The 21,495-nt window shown below is 39.8% G+C and overlaps 1 protein-coding gene across 3 annotated transcripts in view; it reads left to right on the top strand.

Moving 5' to 3' along the window:
* Positions 1-21,495, top strand: part of rbfox3a (RNA binding fox-1 homolog 3a) — a 556,640-nt gene that overhangs the window by 477,592 nt on the left and 57,553 nt on the right. For all 3 annotated transcript variants that reach the window (XM_034571195.1, XM_034571194.1, XM_034571196.1), the window contains 3 exons: positions 9,721-9,774; positions 15,080-15,172; positions 19,004-19,064. In XM_034571195.1, coding sequence (XP_034427086.1) covers positions 9,721-9,774; positions 15,080-15,172; positions 19,004-19,064 — 208 coding nt within the window. The remainder of the gene's footprint in view (positions 1-9,720; positions 9,775-15,079; positions 15,173-19,003; positions 19,065-21,495) is intronic.

Here is a 21,495-nt window from a genome sequence, read left to right as displayed (position 1 = left end):
GAGAAGGTTATTGGTAACTTTAAATAGTACTGTTTCGGTGCTTCTTGACTTAAAATCCTTATTGAATATCTTTAAACAAACCATTGTTGTGCAAGTAATTGCATAACTGTTTAGCAACAGCATTGTTGACAGAACAAGCAGGAAATAGTTGATGGACCTCCTGCAAGTCCTATGTCATCTCTGCAGGATTGTCACCTTACTGGTGTAAGCACGTGTGTCCACAGTGTTGTTGCTGCACTGCTACTGCCAACTTTTTTTTGCTGAGTTTGCCTTTTGATAATGGCATCCATTGCTGATAAAAGGCTGGATGGGCTGTCTGCCACTGCATAAAATGTCCAATTAACATTCTGATATATCCCCTTGTTGGATACCGTGTACGATTTGCTCTTGTTCATCTTCAGAATTGGTTTCTGAACATATATAACTGAATTAGTATTACCACTTGCAAAAGCAGAGAGCTGCAGGCAAGAAGCTGAGCAGTAGGTGGAAAAGAGATTTACATTTTATCCGGACCGGCAATACTAAATGAGGAAAAGGTGTTACATCATGGAAAAGATATTAATTATTCAGGGTTTCATAACTAGCAAGAAAGAAACGTATCACAATGGTTAGAGGCAAGACCCAAACGCAGACATTGAAGCAGATTCAGGCTCAAAATACATGTTTTTTTAAGCAGATGGTTCGATTCATAAGAATCACTCCAGCAAGGCAGAGGTATAAAAATCGACGGGCAAAAAGCAAAACTCTAGAAAATATACTCATCATACACGTAGTGAATACTGAATGTCACGCTGTACTCAAGGCTAACTGGCAACTAAGGGGGGGAAACACAGAGACTAATACTAAAGAGAGGGGGGGTGACAATAAGATGTAGGTGTGACACATTAGGGCAGGTTTGTGTAAACACACCTGCAGGGGCACAGAAAACACTGGGGGATTGGAAGTGAAGAGACCTGAAATGTGGACGAATCTGAGTGTCAAAAAAAAAATGAGACACAAACATGAGGAAATGAAAAAATGTAACTCAACTAAACTCAGGGATGTGACAGGACTAGGGCTGCAACAACAAATTGAATCAGTTATGCGAGTAATTTAGGAGTCAGGTCTTTTATGATGCATTGGCATTTACTGTGGCATCCTGAGGTGGGGGCCAGTAAATCAGCTGGCTGAAAACACATGACTGGAGTTTTTTAAAAAATGGCAGAGGCAAACACAACTAACGATACATTGGAGATTAGTCGTCGACATCATTCTTCTTCTTCTTCTTCTCTCGGTTTACTGACGACTATAGTTTCAAAGTGATCTTGTGCGGCTGTGTCATGTGAAATCAGCTTTTCTCAAGTTTTCTTTGAGGTTTTAACATAAAATGTTCACACACTTTGAACGACGGTCACTTCCCCAACTCAATAAGGAAGAGAGAGTATGGTCGTTGAGAGACATATACTGAATGAACAGAGGTAGCGCCATTAGCAAACACAAGGCAGTGAAACAAAGACACAATGTAAATTTCAGCGTTTTTGCTCTAAAGCACAAAAACAAACAGCTGGAAGAGTTTTGTGTCTGGTCTGCTGTGAGTGAGAGAGACTGTGTGACTAACAGACCCACCTCCAGTCACACAGACAGCTCTCTGTATCAGACACATTCAGCAGGTTTAACTAGGGCTGTCAAACGATGAAAATGTTTAATCAGATTAATCACAGGGTAGCTGTGATTTATCACAATTAATCACCATTTCTAAAATGTATATTGTTGTGGGAACAGAAAGATAAATGACAGAAAGCGGATTTATACATTTAACATTTGTTTTTTTATTGATGACAAGTCCAAATGCTAGAGTTATTAAGATTGAAAAATCAAATCAAATCAAATTAAAACATACCACACCATAATAAAATGTGGCTGTCTCTTTGCTATGCCTCTGAGCAAACATAGGATGATGTTATTTAGATTTTTTTTTTTATCAAACTCAAAGATGACCTTTATCCTAAACAATTGGGGCATTCATGCAGATGAAAATGAACTAGTTCATGTTCATAGTTCATTTTTTATTGGGATGATTTAGGTGACAAACGTACGGTCATGTGTTTGGTTATGAATCGATGGTGTCGGATCATGTCTGCGTGTCGCTCCGCTCATTTTAACACTGAGTCCTGACTGTGAGCATCACGTCTCGTGTTGTACTGAGCACAAAATGTTGCCATTTTCATGATGTTTAAATTCAGTCTCATAAACTCTGGAGCGAATCAGACAAACACTAAGTTACTTCATGTACTGATCAGGTCCTGATAACTAGTGATGAGTGTTTATTAGTTAAAGTGAGAGCAGAGTGGAGGAGGAAACAGAAACTCCAGCTCGGTACAAACCAACTGCAGCTTCTGCTCTGATCATGACGCAGCGGTGCTGATCACTGAGCAGCTGAGACCAGAGAAAATCTGTATTTCACTGTTCTTCTACAAAGTCACTGACCGGCTGCTTCATGTGAACGACCTCTGATCTCACTGGGTGTGTCGCTCTGAGCGAGTGAGTGGGGGCGGGTATGGGTACATGGAGCGGGTCATTCTGCACATGCGTTAATGCGTTAAAAAAATGAACGCTTTAATTCCACAAATTAATCATCACGCATTTTAACATTTGACAGCCCTGGTTTTAACATTAGTTAAACAAGTGTACGTATCCAGAATTGACTTCACAGATAACAGCAATGTCATTTTGACTAATCCTACTTTCACTGTGATTTTTGCACAAGATATATATAACATCATTCTGACTTGTCAAAACATCATCATTAATTCCCTTTGAACTACTCAAAACTGGAATTTTCAACATCTGTAGTTACATAGTAAGATTCAAACTACTTTTGTCATCATTGTGTGTGTGGTTTCTCATTATAAAATTCAGTTGAAATATGATAATATATAAATAAGATTATATTCTTTTATTAAAAAAAATATTAAATTCTAGTTTCAGACATCTACAATTTTATTCTGACTCGTCATAATTCAAGTTCATGATATCTACAACACCACACTGACTAGTTTAAACTTAATATAAGGTATCTTGAATTTAGGTGACTTTAAGACATCCTAAACTGTTGGAAATGGTCAAATGTAGCTTTTGTCTTTTTATCTAATTAATAATTGATAAAATAATTGACAGATTTATCAATTATCCAAATAATCCTTTTATCAAATTGTTTGGATAAAAACTTAATCTACAAATTAACAAGTGACAATGATTTTCAAAAAATGTTGCTGGAATAAAAGGTACCTTTGCCATATATTGGAAGTGAGTAAAGTATGTAAGGTAGTATAAAAAGAAAATACCCAAGCTAAGTACAAGTATGTAAATTTTGTTCTGACGTTCTTCAGTACAAATGCCCTCATTTACATACATTCGATCACTGCAAATATTCCGGACAACATATTCCACATAGTAATTAATAGATAATGTACTGCTTTGATTTGTGAAAGTTTGACCTATCGTCACCTACTTCTAATGACCTCAAATTCTAAAATTACACTGGCAGAAGATATATTAGAATGAATGATTAATATTTATCACAAAAATCACAATGGGGCAGTTAAGTGTCTGTGTTTGTTCATACAATACATTGAGTGGTTACTCTGCTTTGAGAATACATACGTGAATAACAAACACACACTGTGACTTGCTAAAAAATTATTTGAACGATGAATAAATTAAAACAATATCTCAGTTTAAGCATTTTATATTTTATTGTAATTGAAGTGACAACAGTCTCGTCTTATTTTTTCCCCTTTTTTGATGGTATTTCTGACTCTGGTCAGTTCCTCCATATATCCAATTAAAAACACATGAATGGTCTGTATTTTCATAGCAATATTGTAGTCTGGATCACTACTCAAATTTCCTTACAGTACAGTTTTCCCATTCACCCATTCATACAGTGCATCTGTGTGCATTACTTTCTTCATCACACGTCACTCATACATTGCCGTCAGAGCCATCAGGGGCAATTTTGGGTTCAGTATCTTGCTCAAGGACACTTCAGCATGTAGAATGGGGGAGACTGGGATCGAACTGCCGTCCTTCTGGTTAGTGGACAAACCGCTCTATTTCCTAAGCCACAGCCGTCCACTATACATTGTTGTTGATTGTGATCTTGCCTTCGCTATGCTGTCTCTTCCATGTTTATTTATTTATTGAAATATAGTGCTTGATTCAAGGTTTAGATATTGAGAGCACAAGGCTGAGCATTACCATATTGTCTGGCAAGGTTAGTTCACATAACCATGACTCCAGCTGCTCTTACAGCTTTGGCGAAAACTAAACTTTTTTTTTTTTTTTTGTAGAGTAAAATAATTGTTGTTTTATCTAATATATTATTTTAGAAACAGAAAAGACAGAGAAAAACTGAATAGCAAATTACTGATTTTTATCTCAAAATAAAACAGCCCTTTATTTAAACCAGTGATTCTCAACTGGTGGGTTGCATCCCAAAAGTGGCTCGCGGACCCGTTTTCAGTGGCTCGAGTGCCTGCTAGCTGATTGGGACCAAATATTATTATTTGTGTTTTGTTTTTATATTAAGTTGAAGGAAGTTAAATGACATCTATTCTTTGATGGCATTTAGGCAGTGTGTTAAGATGCTCAAGCGGCTGTCATTGTCTGGCTTAAAAGACAGGTTGATTTGGGTGTCATAGACATAGCAATAATAATGGCCACACTAGCCCAGTTCAAAGAGGAACTCGCAATCATTTATTGCCTCATTTACTAGAACTGTTCTACTAATAGAACCATATTGCTTGAGAAAATCGATCACCTCCTCATCATTTGCAGTTTCTGTTATTCCCCCCACCAATACTGCATTTGGAATTTTGATACAAAGTTTTTCAGATACATTTTTTAATGATGTAATTAACTCAGAATTCAACCAAAACAAGAGTATACATTAAATACTATATGTCAATTACCTCCTCCTGGCTAGCAAAGTTTATGTAGCATATGCGTACTGGATATGCTGCATCATCAGCCAGTATGATAATCACAGAGAATTGACTAGTTTAATCAGGAGACTTGTCATCAAATTATACTGATGACAATATTTAATGAAAACTCAGGAGACTGATGTGTTGCTAAAGTTCACATGTATATTAGAAATAAGGAAAACAGACAAACAAACCAAAATAGATAAATGAATAAATTGTAATATATAATACATCTGGCCATCATATTTCACCCAAATTTCCATGGGCAAACATAAACTTAAAATTTAAATCGTCATTCTTTTTTCTTCTTATTAAGTGCACTTGTAAATATTGAGAATCCACAACACAATCATATTGCTAATGCACACACATGAATGGGTTCATAATTTCCCTGAAGTAAGTGTCTGGTCTGGAAAGATAAAAAAAGGGGCATGTGCTGGGGAAATATGTGTGTGAATGGTGAATATATTGAGTTTTTCTTTTCTTGCTGCAAGTTGTGTCCTACCGCCTTGGCAGGAAAATGTGGATATTGTGAAGTTATTTTGCTATAAGATCTGTGTGGTCTCATCCATTCATCAGCTCGCCATCCAAAGTTCAGGGCTTTATAAAAACCTGGCCAATTTGCAGATGTAGGTTTTCAACCACAGGCAATCGCTTTTAACAGTCCCTCTGTAGGAATCTGCAGCATCTCCTCTCCCTGCAGATACCCCATTAATCTGTGTGATTAGTGTCACCTGCTACCGGTATATGCTACTACGGCCACGGGAACTCGTCTCATTGCGAGATGTCAACACTCGGGAATACATGCGTCCAATACCTTTCCATTTAATTTCTTAAATGGCAACCTGGGATACATTAACCCAATGGAGATGCTCTGGAATGAATTTAGAGAGCTGTCACAGTTGTGGGTAGGGCTGGGCAGTTAACCAAAAATGTATCGAAACCGACATTTATCCAATCCAATCCAAATTTATTAATAAAGCACATTTAAAAAACAACAGAGTTGACCAAAGTGCTGTACATCATTAAATAGATCAAATACAGCATAAAACATAAACATGATGTAAATCACTGTTTTCCAAACAGCAATATACCACAAGATAAAACCACAAACAGTCAAACTCTCATACAGGGTCAGAGAAAGCCAAGGAGAACAAATGGGTTGTTAAACAAGATTTAAACACAGACAAAGTGGGGGCTAGTCTAATCTGGGGGGGCAGCTCGTTCCAGAGTTTGGGGGCCAGGGGGGACAGAGCCTTTGCTCTGTCCCCCCTGTGTTTCAACCTTGCTTTAGGTACGACAACAAGTGTTTTGTCGGCAGATCTCCGTCGACGTGATGGAATATATGGGTGAAGAAGGTCGGAAAGGCAGGATGGAGCCAGCCCATTCAGAGCATTATAGGCAAACAAAAAGATCTTGGACTGGTCCCAAAATGTACAGGGAGCCAATACAGGCGAAATATGCTCTTGCTTGCGTGTCCCAGTTTGAAGTCAAGCGGCAGCATTCTGGACTAATTGCAAGCGAGAGAAGGAAATCTGGCTAACACCAACATAGGGGGCATTACAATAATCAAGTCGGTTGGAGACAAAGGCATGTATAACCCTCTCAAAATCACTGGATTTTAGAACATAATTAATCTGTTGATACATTTTTAAAATCACTGTAAATTTTTACCCCCGGATCTGTTACTGTTGGTTTGACATAAGGAACAAGGGAGCCCAGGTCAAAAGAGGTATTAGGGGCACCACTAAGTCCTAATATATTATAAATTATATATATATATATTACAAGTTTTGCTGTAATTGAAATTAAAAATGTTTAGAGCCATCCAAGCTTTAATGTCCTGTAGACACTCTGACAAGGGGAGCAGATCAAGAAAAAAAAGGGTAGGTCAGGCAGCTGTAAGGTCTAAAAGTATAAGAATAGCATTATCCCCCCCAAAAAAATTGTGAAAAGCTAAAAGTGCAGATTTGGTGCTGTGAAGAGGTTTAAACCTAGATTGGAATACTTCAAGAACACTAAGAACATTTAAAGGTTCAGTGTTTAGAATTTTGTGACATCTAGTGGTGAAGTTGCGTGTTGCAGCTGAATACCCCTCAACTCACCCTCTCCATTCAAACATGGAAGAGAAACTGTGGTAGTCTTCAGTTGTCATAAAAACTTGAAATGTGTTTAGTTTTTCCAGTTTAGGCTACTGTAAAAAAAAAAAAACTCCTGATGTAAATATAAAGTATTTAGATATAAATGGCCCATTCTAGGGTAAAGAAACAACAATCCGTACAATTTATGAAGCACACTAGCGAAAAATATCTCTAGGATTATTTTATATAAAATGTCTGCCAATAGATCCCTTTCACCTAAATCATACACACAAGATTGCAGTTGTACAAGTAGAACTTTCTCCAATATTTTTTAAATAAAAGGGAGTTTAGAAATAGGTCTAAAATGATTGAAGATTGGGGTATTCATGTTTGCTTTTTTGATCAAGGGCTGCACCACAGGCTGTTTAAGAAACTTAGGAACAGCACCTGTAGCAAGACTGCTGTTTATTATCATTTGAACATTCCAATAGTAGGAGAACCTCAGGGTTTCATCTGAGCAACTATTTCCATCAGAGCAGAAAGTGACACAGGCTCAAACTGGTAAAAATCCAAAACGATCTTGTAGCCTGACAAAATGAGTAAGAAATCGTCAATTAGATGCTGTCAAAAAATGTATTTAGTTATTTATTCATTACATTCAGTGTCTTTCTTATGTGCTTGTCATTTAAGTATGTTTGTCTCCGTGTGTATACCTGGTCCCTCACTAGTGGGAGGGGTGGGCCCGGTGGCTCCTACACAGTTTATCAATCCTAGGTTTTAGGTTTGTCAGTGCCAGACGAATGTCATCCTCCATTTGCAGACGTGCTCTTTGCTTTGTTTTCAATACATTCAATGTAGAAAAGCCAGCCTCACAGAGGTATGTGGTGGCAAATGGAAGAAGGGATTTCAGAGCCCTCTCAGCCAGTGCAGGATTGTCTTTTTTCACATACAGCCAGTACTGTGGGAGTGAGAGAGCCTAACATTTCACCCTCAACTCCCATTCATTTGCCAAGTCTATGAGTCTCTCCCAGGACATAAGATCCAGTCTCTCATCTCCTCCTGGAGCAAATTCTCTCTTTTGATTTGAGTTGTTCTCCAGTTCAGGGAAATAGTCTTTGAAATATCCCTGCAGGCGCTCCAGGTGGGACTGGATCAGTAGTGAAATGGTGCCTGAATCAAGACCGGATGACAGAAGCTCTTGGTGAAGCTGTGGGAACATCTCTGTCACTCCCTCCTTGAGTTTGGCCGACCACAGGGTGATTTTCTTTGTAAAAGCCCCTACTTTGTCCTGCACATGTAATATGTATGTCTCGCACCCCCTGCATGCTCTGATTTAGTACATTTAGATGCTGGAAAAAGTCCGACATGTGTGCAAGTTTCCGAAGCCATGATGCATCGGAAAAACTGCCAGCCAGCTGATGATTTTCAGATGAGAGGAATTCACTGATCAGCTCAAAAACGCTATTCAACACCGCCCCACGTGAAAGCCAGTGCACGTTGGAGTGGACTTTATGAAATTCACTACTTGTATAACGTCCTGTAATATCTGATGTAGTTCATCGTCCATCCGTTTAGCAACAAGAGCCTCGCGATGGAGCATGCAGTGCGTTGCCCTTGCATTTGGCCTTCCTCGCCCCCCCCCCCACACACACACACACACTTTCTGATTCTGATTACACTGTACGCAAAGTAAATAGCTGAAAGTAAATAGCTGAAAACCAAAATTGCACCCACTCATGTATATCAGTCGTCTTAACACACCTGACTTTTTTTCATCAATATCCGTTCATCAATGTTTTGTCTCATTTTTGGAAAACACACGATGAAAAAAATACTAAAAGGTTTATTTTCTTACCTTACTGCAACGATGAAGAAGTGTACTAATAGGTGATGTCGGAGTTAGACCATACTTATCTTATCCTACTTAAACCCACATATATACCAGCTACATATTCACCACCATCAATGGGGTTAGAAACACCAAAAGCACCAAGTCTCACTGTAAATAATAAGACAATTAAAGTGAAGCATTGATCTTCGTCAACAGCTAGATCTGAAGAGAAGGGTGTAGGTACCACTGCATGGTTAGACTGATGAGAGAGGACTTTGACAGGAGATTACTATGATGGTTTGCACTATGAGCAGATAAACAAATTTATAATTTATCATGGGCTATCACTTAACTCTCTCTCACCCATTCCTCACACACCCCATTTCCTGTTGTAAATGATGTGTATTTTGCCTCCACTATAAATATTCCAGCTTTAAAGGGAGACGAAAGGCAGGACGATGGGCATCATTAAGATCAGTGGTGCATTCTGAGGCATTGCACTGCTATAGCATTTGCATCCACTTGCCTGCTCTCACTCAGACACACACACACACACACACACACACACACACACACACACACACACACGGTGTAAAAAGTAAATTTAAATTGCATTAATCTCATTGTAGAGTGAGAAGGACTTTGTTAATATGATGCATTGACTGATGACAGGGAGGATGTTCTATTATGGTCCTGTATATTGCTTTGTAGGTTTCGGCGTACTGAGGAAGCATTTTAGAGAAGGAGATAAAAGTGCAGGTACCATGTTCTAATTAATACTTTCCCTTTTCTGCTTTTTTTTGTATCCCCTGTCTTTCTTTTCCCTTCCTTACTTCTGCAGCAATTTGGCAAGATTTTAGATGTGGAGATTATTTTTAACGAGCGAGGATCCAAGGTAAGTGCACAACAACCATACATTCATGAACACTCTATCACACTTACTTTTCTAGCTGGCTGTATTTGTCCCCAGGCCTCCTATTCCTTTGTTGTCATCCACTCCTCTCACTATCTTCATTGCTCCCTTTCCGTCTGCCCTATAGTAATTATGGACTTATCACTGACACTTGCCTCCGGGCAGCTTATACACCTGACCGAACTGTCATACATTGTGACATACAATGAATTGCTCCCGCTTATCTTAATGCTGACATTGGGATTCACACATTCTGCCACCAGACACCGTCTTCCCTGGCTAGGTTCCCCGACCTATAGTCCTTAAGAAATAAGCATCAACAGCTACTATACTCAACCCAGCCCAAATGTATGGCAGTATTGAATCTCAGATTTCACTGAAAACACTTAGTTTGCATATAGAATACATTTAGAATTTATTAATGTGTGTATATATAGATATTGCTTATACAGAGCAATAGAGTGTCACATGGATTATTATCACACTGAGTGTTCAGGCCTGAGTGTTCCTTGTGATTAGCAGAAAGTAGTGAATCCTGTATCGAGATTACAACATTGGGTGCAGTTCACACATATTATCTGGAAAAGCAATTACAGTTGGATTGGACCAGGACACATAAACTGTCAGGTCTGCCAGACATGTCAAGTGGATTTCATTGTCCTCCATACCAGAAACTCAACAGTGCGACAAGAATTTGTATTTTGTCCAATAATGGTGCCTGTGAAAGGGTCTCAATACAGGATAACACATTACAGGATGGCTACGCTCAGTTATAATTCAGGAGTGTGCATTATCCAATGGCCTCTCCATGTTCCCGCAAGGTGTAATGTTAATATACTGTAAATATAGACAGTTGATCAATTTACTGCTCTTGAATGCAGTTGATTTTAATTGTTTGTGTGTGTGTGTGTGTGTGTGTGTGTGTGTGTGTGTGTGTGTGTGTGTGTGTGTGTGTGTGTGTGTGTGTGTTTCAGAAAAATAAACCAAACAATGTAGCTATTATTAACAGCCTAATCATAATAAGCATAATAAACATAATCATCAGCCACAGATACTCAGAAGCGTATAGCTTAGCTGCAATGCACAATATAACAAACTAATAAGAACCTAAAACATCTTCGTCACAGAATAATAATATAATATAGAAGTTTTTTAGAAACTGAACTGCTCATTTGAACAACTGTGTGCTACATTAGCGACACCATACATGAATTACAAATGGTACGAAACTGTCCAATGTATAAACCTAAACATAACAGGACCGTTTATTGAGGCATTCTTAATACTATTCACAAACACAATGATTTTAGAACCAAACAAATGTGCAGAGACAATGTACCTGATGAATAAGCTAAACAACAAAATTTACTTTTCTCTGGATGCACACACAGGAATGGCTCTGTCAACTGTACAATAGAAGCATCTAAAACTAGCACTTAGCTAAAGCTGTCATATCAAGGGTTGTGACACAATAGATTTTTTGTGGAAAAAACACAACATATAAAAGTAATTAAAGTGAACAACATTTTTCATTTCATTTGTGTTTTTTCTCATCAGAAACTCATGTTATTTATTTGTAATCTCCAAATTGTATTAAACAAAGGGCCAAATGATAATTATGTCAATCCTGGCCCACACCTGCAGCTAACACTGTGAACTACAGCTCGAAGTATGACATGGACAGCCTATTAGGATGGTAAAAACTTAATCGATGTTTTGATGGCACACTTACTCAGGATTTCTCCCGATGCTACCAATAGAGAGAGAGAGGGAGGGAGCAAAGCAAAGAGCGCTGCACACAGGTCTACAATGAGGCAATGGAGCAACACACAAAGTTAAAGATCTTGAGTGTCACTATGAGCGTGGAAACAATTTGGTTCATTAAGAAACTGTAGCAGGAACTATGGCAGCCACTGCAGTCTAAATATTTATCAGGAAACACTGATAAAGATACAAAATACAACAGAATTGCTGTGGAACTGCAAACTATTCCGCTATTAGTCTATGCATTTCAGATAATTATTTTGTAATGAAACATCTTCTGATGCTAAGCCTCATTGGGTGTTTTGGGGTCATTTGACAATCAGACACCCTCTCTCAGGCGACCCAGCTGAGGTTGATAAGGCCTCAACTTGTCCCCTAGCAGCACTCTTAGCTCTCTTAATCCAGAGCCAACTAGAGGCTTTCTCTGCGGCCTCTGTGTTGTTGTAGGTGGCCTTCCTCTTTCTTTCTCTTGTGATGCCGAGTGCAGTGTAAGCTCTTCAGACGGACTGTCCTGCAAAGCCCCCTCACCCCACCTCCACAGGTAAGCACTTTGCCTTCCAGCCTTGTCTGTGGCAGTCACTGACAAGCCCATCATATTTCTCCCTTTTCCTCTCAAAGGCCTCCTCTATATGGTCTTACCATGGCACAGTAAGCTCCAGCATGATGATGTTCTTTGTTGCCTCTGACACCAGGATGATGTCAGGTCTGGGGGTGGTCTTGGTGACATGCTGAGGGAACTTAAGCTGCCTGCCCAAGTCCACTGTCAGCTGCCAGTCCAGTGCAGTGTTGAGCAGCCTCAAAGTTTCTTTGGGAGTCCTTGTCGGCTTCCCTCCGACTCTGTTGAAGCTCCTGGACTCCTTCGTTGGTTTTGACCTCCGGCAGCTCGTGATGGCACTACAGATACTCTCTGCGATGGTCTTGAGCACCTGGTCGTGCCACCAGCAGTTGTGAAGGTTCCTAGCCCAGCCCTTCCTCTGGTCACTGCTCCAACCAGGACTCCGTGCTCCATTGCAGCCTCTGCCCTCCACTTCTTCCCAGTTCTTGGCATCATCCACTTCTACCCATGCACCAGAGACTTTAGGGTCGTATGACTCTCTGAACTCCTCCTTGATGGATTTAAGGGGGAGTTTCATTTTGCAGGTGTTTCCATAGAGGTTGCTCAAGCTCCTCAGTAGCCTTAGCCATCTCATCAGGTAGCGGCTGACTCTCCTTTCCAAGTTTGAGATGGTGGAGTTGGGGAATTCATAGAGGAGCAAAGGCTTGGCAGAATCCTGTGCTTGTAGATCCATGCCTTGAATTTTGCTTGTAGACCAGTCAGCCATCCCTCCAGCTCCTCACAGGTGTTTTTAATGGATGCTGTATCCCTGAGTCTACTGTCAAACATTTTCCCCAGACTTTTCACCAGTTTCTCGGAGAGGGTGGGGATGGGTTTTTCTGAGACTGAGAAACAAAACTTAGCCACCACTCTGCCTTTCTTCAACACACAGGATCTTGATTTATCTGGCTTGAAGGACATCATGGCCCATCCTACCAGCCTCTCCAGCCCCTGCCTCCATGTACTAACTCAGTGGTAACTGTTAAGTCGTCTATAAATGGACAAATTGATGGTTTGGTGGATCCCGGATTTGAATTTGGGGCCACCAACATGTTCATCGCCAGTGCAAACAGGATCACTGAGACTGTTTTTGGCCCTGCTGAGACTCTCAGGCTGAAATCGCTGTAATAATCCAGGATGAGGTCTCTTACTCGGACTGGCACATGGTGCCTCTCCAGAACCTCCTGCACCAGCTTGTGGGGCATAGAGCCATAAGCATTGGCCAGGTCTAACCACAGCACCACCAGATCACCCTTGCTCTCCCTAGCTTATCTGGGTAGCTGTGTGACCGTGCCTGTGTGTTCAAGACAGCCTGGAACTCGAGGGATTCCTCCTTTCTGAACTGCAGTGTCGATGTATCCATTTCCGAGGAAGAAACCAGCCAGTCTCTTAGCTACGATGCTGAACACTGAGCAACGAGATGATTCGAAACTGGCTGATGTTCTTGGAGTCCTCCTCTTTTGGAATCCACACTCCTGCAAACTGCCACTGGTATGCCGTTTTTCCTCTCTTCCAGATGACTTGAGGATCCTCCAATGCAGGTGTAGCAGCTTGGGGCAGTGCTTGTATCCTCACTGAGGACACCACTGTTGTCAGGTCTGCCAGTAGATAAAAACCAGTGACCGGTTTAACTTGTGGCCTGTGACTTTTGACCTGTATATATTTATTTGTTATTTTTGAATGCCCCTCGTTGACTGCACCAACCACTTTTCTCAGCCTATCCAGTAGTGACTTAACATTCAGCCTCACACCAGTTGTACAGTGTACAGTGGTGGTAACTGAAAGTGATGATATGCCACAAGGTATAAAATACTGATTAAACCAAGAATAACTTATAACATTACCATATAATAAAGTACTGTTGGAAACATTATTTCTACAGGTACCCCTTCAATACACCTCTTTAATTGATTAATTCATGATTTATCAATGTGATGCAACTGCAGAGCCTCTTCAAAAATAAGTATCGTAATTTCCACCACTAGCGACTGAAAGAAGTACAGCATGGGTGATTTGTTCTTTCCTAAATGCAACCTATAATGGTCTGAGACTTTTGGAAACCACTGTCTTTAACAAATTATCGACCACTAGAAGGCTTTGAGGACAGAACTTTGGGTAAAGGTAATGAAATACTGGCATATTGAGGGCTTGTTGTAGATTTATTAAAACATTCACATAATGTAAATAGGCCAAAAAACTAACAACAGAAGTTAAGAATTCCTGATGTACATTGAGCAAGGTAGAATGTAACATGATAGCCCTTGATAGCCCTACCCAGGTAATAATCAGTGATAGCACAGAGGAATTTTACTGCTCTTACTCTCAGCCTGCTTTAGGATCATTGACATAGACAGAGCAGGCTTTGCAGCTAAGGGTTTGGAGGCATGCTTTACCCTCTTTGAGTGAACTGTATCCCTAGGCCAAGGCTGAGACGCAGACAGGATGTCAAGAGCGAGCCGAGTCCTGGGGCTCAGAGGGTCACAACTGACTGATCACATAGAGATTGTAATTGTATGGTAGTTATCTGCTTTCACGGGGTCTCAGCACACCAGCGGAGCAACTGCACTTTACATTAAATGCATACACCCAAAAATACTCACATTCAAAACTCCATAGTGTGTTGAGGCACTTATTGCCTCTGCTAATTTGGTGCGGTCCAGTTGTGAAATAGCAGACAAAAACACTAACAAAATATGTTGAATGTAAAGATAAACGCGGGTATGCGTGTGTGTGTGTGTAAGAGAGAGAGAGAGAGAGCGCCTAATGTCACTCTGCCTTCTGCCTCTAGAGCTACACCTCCTCCTGACCTGCAGCTCTCTCATCGTTGCTTTGTGTGTTTTCTTCTCTCTTTCTTTCCCTGTTTGTTTCATCATCACATTTCTTGACTACTTTCCTTTATTGCTTAACTCCACCTCCTTGCCACTGCAGGGCTTTGGGTTTGTAACATTCGAAACAAGTGCAGATGCTGATCGTGCAAGGGAGAAACTAAATGGTACAATCGTAGAAGGACGGAAAATTGAGGTGCCTTCCTTGTCCTGTCTCTCCTTACTTCCTATACTCCCTCCTCTTCTCTTAATCCCTCCCCCTGACTCTCTCTTTCCTTGCTCTCTCCTTCCTACAGTGCTCCCTCCCTTCTCTCTCTTCCCTACTTCTATTTCTTCTCTCCCACCTGCCTGCTGCACCTTGAATACTGCATGCCGAACCCTGATCCGTAAGTGTGTGTGACAAAGAGAAAGACAGATCTTTTCAGTGTGTTGCAGTGTTTTATGGCATGAATGCTTAATTCTGCTTTGCTTATGATGGGTTTTCTCATGTGTGTTTGGGTCAGTGGTTTTGATTTGAGTTTATCATCCCTTACTCAAATAAACTTCTTCGAAATGACAATCAATGATCTACCAGTGTGCTTTACACCTTTTAAAAACTTGTTCCCTCAAACATTTAAATCTTTACTCAATCCTTTTTCCTGGGCTTTTTTTTTTTTCATTTTGACTCAGCAAGGTTCATAGAGCAAATTACTGCTACTTTGTTTTTCCATTAACATTTTCAAAAAAGTGAGAGTGAGAGTCTGAATATAGAGATTTGATTCTACGGGGAGAGTAAAAGCAAATAATCTTCCTCCATAGTAGCCACCAAAAACTATGGAAGGATGACTAAACTATGTTGCCAAATATGCATTTATATTTTGCACACATTGTCCATAGCTACCCTATCATAGAGAGAGAGGGGGCAGATGGTTGGCTTGAGGAATAATGTGGATTGCATAAATGAGGTGCAATGAGCATTCCTGCTGTATGACTTTACCATGACACAAGTTGAAACAATGGAGAGACTGCAGCCAATCCATGTGAAGAAATTGGCTGTTTATTCCCCCAAACTTCAGCTTGATAAACCTTTTACAACAAGCCCTCCAAGCTCAGCTTACCAGTGTCATCAGTGGTGGAGGAATTCAAAGCTACCAAGGCAAGAGCAATTAGCACACTGCTACTGTCAGACATGCTAACAAGACCATCAAGTGTGGCAGGAGATGGAAGCCTCAGGAATCAGTAAGAGAAGAAGAAGCATACTGGAAGCATCAGGAAATTGTTGGCACTGTCTGCCAGGATGGCTGGGACTTGGGTAATTCCAAGCCTTGTTGTGGTGCAGAGGGTCTGAGAGGCAGCAGAAGAAGACTGCTGTGTAAAAGCGGCAGGGCTCGCCTACCAAGGCCAGTGGATGCAGTGGGACCAGACACTTGAGAGATCCCTGTCCTGGAAGGAAATCTGGGCTACTGACCAGGGCAAGTTGACTTTCCTCCTGCGAGCTGTTGCTGACCTGTTGCCAAATCCTCACAACCTAAAGATCTGGGGGCAAAGAGGACAACGCATCTTGTAAGCAGCACGGAGCAACCATCTGTATCCTTATTGGATGTCTGAAAGTGCAGATAGAGGCATGACAAGGTCTTAATGGAAATTGCTAAATGGAAAGACCTGGAAAGAATTGAAGCTAACAAACACCAGGTATCATCATCCAAATTTACTAACTTCCAGAAAGATGGTGACAAGGCTCCGGCAGCAAGAATATCAGCCAAGAATCCATCCTCTTATCTTGAATCACAAAGACCATCGTTGTAGACGAACTCACAGTGCCTTGGGAGGACTCTCACCAACAGAAGAGAGTACCAGGATCCTTATTCCCTTCCTAGCAACATCGATGCACTATTTTCTGCAGAAGATTTGTTTGGAACCCAAACAACAACAAAAAAGTCTCAAGGGAGATTGTGATGGCGGCTGGACTAGCACAAGATGATTGTGGCTTCGGAGACACAGCAGTTGGAATCTTTCTTCAGGTGAAGAATAACATAGTCTTTGCTGCCCGCTCAGGTGAAATATATAGAGGGACATATAAGGGGTGGCAGTGGGGGGTAGAGCAGTTGTCCTCAAACCATAAGGTCAACAGCTCGAATCCCAGCCCATGCCTACGCATCCTTGGGCAAGATGTTGAACCCCCCAAACATGGCCCCTCATAGATGTTGAATGCACTACTTTGGATAAAAGTGTCAGTTAAATGACATGTAATGTAATGAAACGTCCTTGAACCTGAGACACCTGCTGAAGATGCAGATGGGTTTCCAACAATGCAAGCACGCTAACCGTCCTGCCACCACTAAGAGGAGAGACTTCCAACATCACCTTTCAAGTGCAAAGCATCACTGATGCTTTATTTTACCTGAAGAAAGATTATTTGGTTTTATTTAAGTCTTAGTTAAATGAACAAATCATGTCTCATCCCTCACATTTTACTTTTTCGAATAATTACCCTGGACTTTCTTCACGATAAACAAGATCTTTGACCTAAACAGAATCCTGAAAAGGATATTGAGCAGATAAAATATATATTTTTTTTCTTTTTCTAAATTAGTGGTAGTGTTATGAATATAGAAAATAGTGAAATAAAGTGTGATCTAAAATTTACATTTAAGTAGCATCTTCAGACATAGCATTTAAATCAATGTAACTATGGATGCAAATGAAACATGGCAATGAAATGTTAAGCAATTCTCACTGTATTGTGTGGCTTTGCAAAATGAACACCTTAATTTTAACCTTAAGCCTCTTTTTAAGTCCCTCAAATCAGACACACACTTAAGTATGAAAATTATGCGCAGTACAATGCTGAATAGTAGGGGAATTTCCAGTAGTGTATAAGAGCAGAGGTTGCAAGGTTGTTCCACTATTTATGGATTGTTGTGAGAAATTCATTATCACACAAGAGCACCTCCAAAAGTGGATTTTAAGCAGTTTTTACATCTGAAATGTTTTATATGAATTATTGTGTAACCCAAATTCTGTGGATAACCATTCCACTTTTTACATGTTGTTAAATTGTATATTTTAAGACTGTCCTCCCATTACAAAAACAACTCAATAGGTGTGTGACTACTGTATGCAAACCAAATTGCCCCTTGGGGACAATAAAGACTACCTTAATTTTTAAAAAGTTTGTGCAAGCATCTTATTACGACCAAGAGTTACTTTAAAATAGTTTTTTTATTTTTATTACAATAAAGAAAATTACAGTTAATTTTAATTGTTAAATGACATCTAGAAGTCTTGTTTGACAGTGTCATTCGTATCAGTAAATACAGTTGTATAAATAATATATTTAAGTTCACGTAGTATAATTAGCCGTCTAGCGGACATTGTAATTATGATGGGAGCAAAGTCCGATGACAGTGTTAGATCAAGGTGGATGGATGGACTGAAAAAATATTGGATTTTAATGGCGGAGACCACTGTTCACTTCTTGTTTACAACCGTCATTTAATGCTTCTTTTAACCATGACAGTGATTGTTCTATTACCGGTTTGGTATTATAACCACAATGGTGAATGGCGTCTAAATTTCGCAAAGTGCTTCTTTGAACCAATCCTTGATTCTTCCCTAACCTTAACTAGCTATTTTTTGCACATAACTATAACATTTCTCATTATTAAGAATAGTTATTTATTCTAAAAGTTTTAACAGTTAATCAATGCCATAACTCTTGCTGCTGAAGGAAACACTTGTGTAACTCATGTCAGGGGGCAGGCACAACTTAGATGACCTATATGGTTGTTTAGGTGGGAGGAATTGTTCTTGAATATTATGTTGTTGTACATCATCTTTGACTAACTGCATGTAGCCTCACTTGCTGAAATGCTAAAATTCCAGCATGGCATGAAGAAAGCTTATAATGTGGATTATTCACATTGTGCAGTTTTTGCTTGTTGTTTGCTCTGTGTTTCTTGTTGTGTGTGTGTGTGTGTGTGTGTGTGTGTGTGTGTGTGTGTGTGTGTGTGTGTCCTTACATTGATAGCTGTATGTCTGTCAACAGGTCAACAATGCCACTGCCAGAGTAATGACTAACAAAAAGGTGGCCAACCCTTACACAAATGGTGAGAATTCAGCTTCATATCTCCTAATTGTTGCTGCCCATTTCTTCCATTATGATGCATTAGAGAGGAACTGGAGAAACTAAACCTTTAAGCCATTTTATATATATGCTGAAAACCAATGTATATGGATATTTAGTAGTGTTGTTGATTGATTCAGGTCAACATCTTGACATTGTAGTGTAGAGATTAAATTATAGACTTTGTTTGGTAAAAATGCTTAGGGATTGCCCTCTACTGGTTGTAACTCAGCTATTGCAATGGTATTTAGCTGTTAGCTGATCTGGAGGCAGGTGAGTGCAGACCGACTGTGCAGATTGTGGGAGAGAAGTAATATCCAAGAGTGGAGTGGGTGCAATACATTGATTGAATATCGTGATTAAGTAGTTTCTGCAAAATGATCAATCTATAGATTAAAAATTTGGTAGATTAATTAATAAAGAAAATAATAACATCCTCGTGATTTTGTGTGTCCTCAGGCACACATTTTAAGAGCTGTTTGAGAGGCTTCTAAAATGAATTGTGCTTTTCTCCTGATGTTGTTTATGATGTTTATGATAAAGGGGAAAGTGTGGCTGTATGTTAAACATTTCTTATACGTATATTCTGTTTAATCAAATTCAAATCTTAAATTTGTAGCCTAATTTCTAAAGGGTGAGGTTGCATATTCTATCTCCACCATGATCCAATAAACCAATACAAGGCAGACGGTGTAAACAAAGGTATCTTATAGGGAATCATTGATGGAACAATATACAAAATTCAAAGTTAATTTCACAACAGTGTAATCAACCATAACCTAAACATTAATGACAACAACATTTCAAAGTGAAATAAGTAAATGCATGCAGCTATATGGCAAGGGAAATAAAATAGCCAGCAAAATGTTTTATCGTGTCAGGCCTAGCTGACTGTATTAGTAATTCTAATGGCCCGGCAAGACGTGTTCTTAGCCGTAAGGAAAGTCCGGAAGCAAGAAGCCTTTACTTCATACAACATCTCTGTCACAAAAGTGTGTGCTGCACTTATTTTTTATTTTAAGGACAGAGGCACCTCAGCCAAAACTTAGGACGGGTGTTACACTTCATCATCCAACTCTATCCATTGAGCTGGCGCTCTGAATGGAAAGAAAGCCAAAAGCTATAAATGGAAGCTAGTCAGTGGACTCTGTCTTCACATATAGAGAGTTGTTCACATTTGATTAACTAGTGCAGTGCCTGTTCTAAACCTGCCTATTTGGAATAGGCTGTTTGCTTGGCCTGTGGCAAAGCTCTGGAGCTACTTCAGAATCATTCCTTGTCATTAGTGACCCCTAATGAAATAGTTCTACAATATACTGTCACTGCACGTTGTGTGCAAATGTATTTATATACCATCTATGATGCAGAGTGAAGGTAGAAAAATGTGCGTTAATTTCTCATAAAATTTAACTGAAGTTTCTTTATTACTGTTTGAAAGATTTACTTAACTGATGTTATTTTTTCATAGCAAACATGTCAGCTATTGACACAATCTTTAGACCCAAATTCACAACTTAAAAAAAATAAAAACTCTGTAATTCAGCTTGATATAAAACATTGCAGCTCAAAATGAATGTTTTGCTTTTGCTTTGAAGACAGATCAAACACACTGACACATTGACTGTTACAGAGAACTGGTCGCTTTACTATTTAAGTTATTACAATTTTTTGTAATTTACAAAATGTCCAAATTGCACCAAACTTGGCTATGGACTTCCCATGACCACTAAGAATACACATGCCAAGTGTGAACAGTCCACAATATATGCATACACATACAAACACAGTTGTGAAATTAGGTAAATAAAATCGGCATTTGTCAAAGAGGCATTTGATTTGTTTTGAAATATCAAGCAAATAGCAAAGTAAAATCTCTTCTTACGAGTGGTGAACAGAGAAAGAGTAAGATTAGAGATGGAGGAGGGGACTTTGTCATGTAGGACAAGGAAGATTTGGTAAATGGATGAGAAAGTGAATGGGTAAATGAAAAGCGCCAATAAAAAGAGCCAGGACACATGCCTAAAGGGGGAAAGAAGGGCCTTCAGGCTATTTCTACAGATGTGGGTGAAATGGAACAGTGATGGAAGGAGAGGGAGAGAATGATGAGAGCTGTGAAATGTAAAAGAAAGCAAGGGGGAGGGGATCGATGTACAAGAGAGAGAATTAAATGACCAGACACGTGAGCATACGCACACACACACACACACACACACACACACACACACACACACACTCACACACACACACTCACATATGTCTATCTTGTTTGAGGGTGCAGAGACAGAAAATAAGCCCTAAAGGGTTTTCCATTTGTCACTGTCATCAGGCCAGTGCAGGCCTGTACATACATAAACACGAACACACACACACACACACACACACACACACACACACATGCATGGAGGAAGAAGAAC

The sequence above is a fragment of the Hippoglossus hippoglossus genome, chromosome 19 (genome assembly GCF_009819705.1).
Source record: "Hippoglossus hippoglossus isolate fHipHip1 chromosome 19, fHipHip1.pri, whole genome shotgun sequence".
Taxonomy (NCBI): Eukaryota; Metazoa; Chordata; class Actinopteri; order Pleuronectiformes; family Pleuronectidae; genus Hippoglossus; species Hippoglossus hippoglossus.
This window is presented reverse-complemented; position numbering and strand designations above follow the sequence as displayed.